Source organism: Acomys russatus, chromosome 13 (assembly GCF_903995435.1).
Source record: "Acomys russatus chromosome 13, mAcoRus1.1, whole genome shotgun sequence".
NCBI lineage: Eukaryota > Metazoa > Chordata > Mammalia > Rodentia > Muridae > Acomys > Acomys russatus.
The window spans coordinates 16,678,487-16,682,911 of NC_067149.1; the positions used below are offsets into that span (position 1 = coordinate 16,678,487).

Here is a 4,425-nt window from a genome sequence, read left to right on the forward strand (position 1 = left end):
GCGGGTACAGCAGGCAGGCGCCGCTAGGCCATTGGCGCCGCCGGGCCGGTAACCATGACGACGGCCGTTGCCAAGGGTGAGAGCCAATGGAGGCGTCGCCAGGGCCGTTTCAAAAACCTAAAGCAAACAGAACGCGGCATCGCTGGGGGAGGGGCGGGGAGGGGAGAGTGAGCGGGGACGTGGGCCAGGCTGAACCCTACGGAACTGGTACACTGGGGGGTGGGGGGATGGGGGGTGGAGACAGAAAACTCGAAAATGTCGCCGGCCCGTGGGGGCGTCACTTGCGGCCCTTAGGCACCTTAGGCACGCTGGGTTTGGCTGCCTTCTTCACCTTCTTCGCGCCGGCAGCAGCCGCCGCCTTCTTGCTCTTGTGCGCGTGCCGCTCGGGCTGCGGCCTGGCGGGCGTTCTGTCCGCCGCCGCTGCCGTGCGCGCCTTGGGCGCGGGGCTGCTGGCTGCCGAGGTTCCACGCCGCTCCGGGCCGCCCTCCAGCTTCTTGCGGTTCAGCTTGAAGGAGCCGTTGGCGCCGGTGCCCTTCACCTGCAGCAGCGTGTCGTTCTGCACCAGCGCCCGGATCGAGTACTTGAGGTAGGTGCGCCCGTTCTGCTGGTCGAACCACGCCACCTTCCTGGCCTCGGCGTAGATGCGCGCCAGGGAGGAGCCGCCGCGCTCACCCAGCTTGCGGATGGTCTCCACCACCAGCTGGCTGTACTTGCCCGGCTGGTTCTTCTTGCGGTTCTTCCTTCTCTTGGGCTGCGCGGGCGCCGCAGGGCCGCTCGCCTTGGCCGTCTTGCGGGCCGCCCCGTCGGAGCTCGTCGGCGGCAGGGCCTCCTCAAGCTCCACCGACATGGTGGCCAGCGGGTTGGTGGCAGGCGGCGCGCGGTAGCCGGGGGGCCGCGCCGGAAAGAGGAAGGCGAGGGGCCGCGGTGGCGCCGGGGGGCTGGGGGCGCGCGGCGGCTCCAGGCGGGAGCGGCCGCGGCCGGGCCTAGGACCCGGCGGCAGGGCTGGGGTGCGGGCGGGGGCCGGGCCGGCCGCGGCGGGGCTGGGGCGGAGGAGGAGGTGGGGTGCGGAGAGCCTGCAGGGAGCGCGGCGGGGCTGCACCGGCTCCGGCGCTCTGGGCGTGCGCGCTGCGCTCTGGCGGAGAGCGCGCCCGGCTCTGCTTTTATTTCGCCGTGGCGGACCACGTTGAGAACAACAACAGCCTGGGCCCAGGCCAGCGCCAACTTGTGCTTCTTGGATCGCCTTCCGCGGCCGCTGGCTCCTCCACCCGCGGCTCCCGGACGCGGGTGCACCCTCAGCAGTGTGCCCTGGCCAGGGTCCGAGCCCACTGCACGGCACAGAGGCGCCCTGCGCCTAGGAGGGCTCGGTGGAGGGGCACAGAGGTGTGTACCCCAGGCGACAGGAGCGTGGAGGAGGGGGGCGCCCGGTTTGGAAAGGATTAGCACGGTCCGGGTCGAGACCCCAAGGCCCAGAGCTTTGTAGGCGGCAGCCAAGAGTGCTCCTCAGGCACCTGAGTTTGGTCTGGGCCCAGGGGACCACAAGCCTGCCCGCAGGAAGGGAATTAATTTGTCCCAACTAACACAGGGTACGCCCTCACGCGGCCGACGGGAGCAACTCGAAGAACCAGAGGGTGCTGGGGCGGGGGGTGGGGGTGGGGTCTCCTCCACATCCTAAAGGGGCAGCAGAAGGGCGGTGCCCTGAGGTTGCACCCCCGGGGTCTTGGCCTTTGGGTGCCTGGAATCTCATGGATGCGCCAGTGCAGGCAAGACCTCAGAACCCTCTCCCCAGACACTTCCTCACCATTCCCTCCTTCCAAGTACCCCATTTTGTGATGCTTAAGTAGCCTGTCCCTGGTCCCCTAAAAATCAATGAGGGCTCCAAGTATAAAGTTATGAACCCTTGAGGCATATCCCTGAGAGGGTGTGGTGGGGATAGCTTTTGGGGGTTGAATACTGCAACACTTGGGGAGGGAGGGCTTGAAGGAGGTGGGGATGCAGGGGAGGGCCTGAAGCCTAAGAGTAAGAATGAGCGTGGAGAAGGGGATAGTCCAGGTGGTGGCCAGCCTGTGGGGGACACGGTAGACACCGCTGAGAGCGCACGCCACTTCTTCCAGGATAGGTGGCAAGCAGTTCCCTGGCCTCTTGGGTGAAGGGAGCCTTTGCCTGTACATCAGGAAGGCCCTAACTCACTCCACTGGTCTCATAGAGGAAACAGAGACCCAAGACTCTCCATCATCAGAGATGCCTTTCAAACTTGGCACTCCTTGGGTGCACCTGCCTCCCATCCCCGTCCTATCAAAGGAGAGGTGATGAGCATCAGGGAGTGCCAGGGTTTAGTAAAGACCAGAAGCTGAGGCGCCCTTCCCTAGCCTCCTTCCCTAGCCTCACGTCATCAGGAGGACGACCTGTGGGCCTCTGGAGCACCGAGGCATAGTGGGGGGGGGGGGTTCCTGGACTCACTACCCTCTGTTTTAAGAGTAGCTCATCCTGGTGGCTTCAAAGACCATCCCTGGGCTGGCAACAGCCACTCCTTTCACCAGCCAAGCAGGAGTCTTTGCCTCCTATCCTGTGCACTGAACCAATCTATTGGTCCTGCCAATCTGAGGTAGGACAGAGAAAGTACGGTAACAGAGCCCCTCTCCCTTGGATCTAGTTTGCCCCTCCCCCCCACCCCCGCGACAGGGTTTCTTTGTGTAGCCCTGGCTGTCCTGGACTTGGTTTGGCTAGCCTTAAACTCACAGAAATCCACCTGCCTCTGCCTCCCGAGTTCTGGGATTACAGGCGTGCGCCACCACTCTCGGCTCCGTTTGTCTTTATTGCTACGAGTCAAAGAGTCAAACTTCAATACAACAGAGATGCCATTTCCCAAGACATGTAAACATCACGTGAGCCGCAGCTGCTTAGGGGCAGAAAGCTTGTAGCACTGGGTTGTTATCAAATCTGCACTTCTCTTATCCCTAACACTGAAGAAGGCATCTCACAAAACACCTTATTTACAAAAGGAAAAGTTTTTAAGGTTTTAAAAAGTGAGCTAGCTCATATATTTTTACTATAAACTATTTTTGGTTTTTCGAGACAGGGTTTCTTTGTGTAGCCTTGACTGTCCTGAACTCGCTTTGTAGAGCAGGCTGGCCTCGAACTAAACTTTTAAACTTTACTTGAATTTTAACCTTTGCTTAATCTTTAAACCATAGTGTAAATTCTATCCTCTGAAAAATATAATTTAGGAAGTCTCGTGTGTGTGTGTGTGTGTGTGTGTGTTTGTGTGTGTGTGTGCGCGTGTGTGTGTGTGCGCGCGCGCACGTGCATGTAAGTGCATGCATATGTTGAGCAAAGGTTGCTGTTGGACTTGGGTGTCTTTCTCAGTCACTTTGTACCTTATTTTCCCAGACAGGGTCTGAGGGATCTGCTTGTGTTTGCCTTAGCAGTGCCAGAGTTACAGGTGGGCATAGAGAAACCCAGCTGCGTGCTGCGGGTGGCGCTCAGATACTCCTGCTTGAGCATTGGGCACCCCACCACTGATACGTCCTTCCTCTCCCCCTCCCCGCCTCTTCACCTCTCTCGCTTTCTTCTTCCTTCTTCCCTTTCCTTCCTCTCTTCCTTCCCACACATACCCATGTTTCGGAATTATGTACGATCCTTTTGTCCAGTGGTCAAGGGACGCAGACAGCCATCTACACTGGCACACTCAGAGTTCTCTTAATTTTTTAGGGACCCAGTTTAGGGCTATTCAGGCCCAGTTAGCTTGTGGTTTTCATGCAGAGAAGAATTTCAGGACTAGCCAGTATGAAGCAGAGCTGAGGCTGCGTTACAAAGATGCTCAGGAGAAGGAAAGCACGCTCAGGACCCTGGGTGTGGGCTTTGGCACGGGAGTCAAGATGCGTTCTCTTAGCATGGCAGGTGTGTCATTTGGGCCCTCGCAAGTCACATCTCAAAAGATTGCTAAGAGCCCTTCTTTTTTCCTTCCTCCGTGCGTGGTGTGTGATGATCGATCCACTCGCTCATGTCAGCTCAGGACGAAGTGGGGTGACTTCTTCTGTTACTCTCTGCCTTATTTCTTAAAGAGATTTTTAGTTCGTGCATGAGAGTGTTTTGCCTGCATGTATGTATGTGCACCATGTGTGAGCAGAGCTTAGAAGAAAGTGTAGGGTCTTCAGGAACCAGTTACCAATGGCTGTGAGCCACCATGTGGGTGCTAGGAATTGAATTTGGCCTCTCTGAAAGACCTGAGTTAACCTGGTGCTCTTAACCGCTGAGCCATCTCTCCAGCCCCACTACCTTGTTTTTTGAGACTGGGTTTCTCACTGAACCTAGAACTTTTGTGTAGACTGGCTGGCCAGTGCCACCCCAGGACCTGCCTGTTTCCACTGCCATTATAGGGATTTTTAGAGGCCTGCTGTCTTACTGGGCTTTCATGTGGGTGCGGGG

The 4,425-nt window shown here is 58.5% G+C and overlaps 1 protein-coding gene across 1 annotated transcript; it reads right to left on the bottom strand.

The window, feature by feature from the left end:
• Nucleotides 1-243: 243 nt before the first annotated feature.
• LOC127196822 (histone H1.10) lies at nucleotides 244-921 on the bottom strand. Its single transcript, XM_051154584.1, has one exon. It carries the CDS (start codon nucleotides 845-847, stop codon nucleotides 278-280), a length of 570 nt encoding a protein of 189 aa, XP_051010541.1. The 5' UTR covers nucleotides 848-921; the 3' UTR covers nucleotides 244-277.
• Between the last annotated feature and the right edge of the window lie 3,504 nt (nucleotides 922-4,425).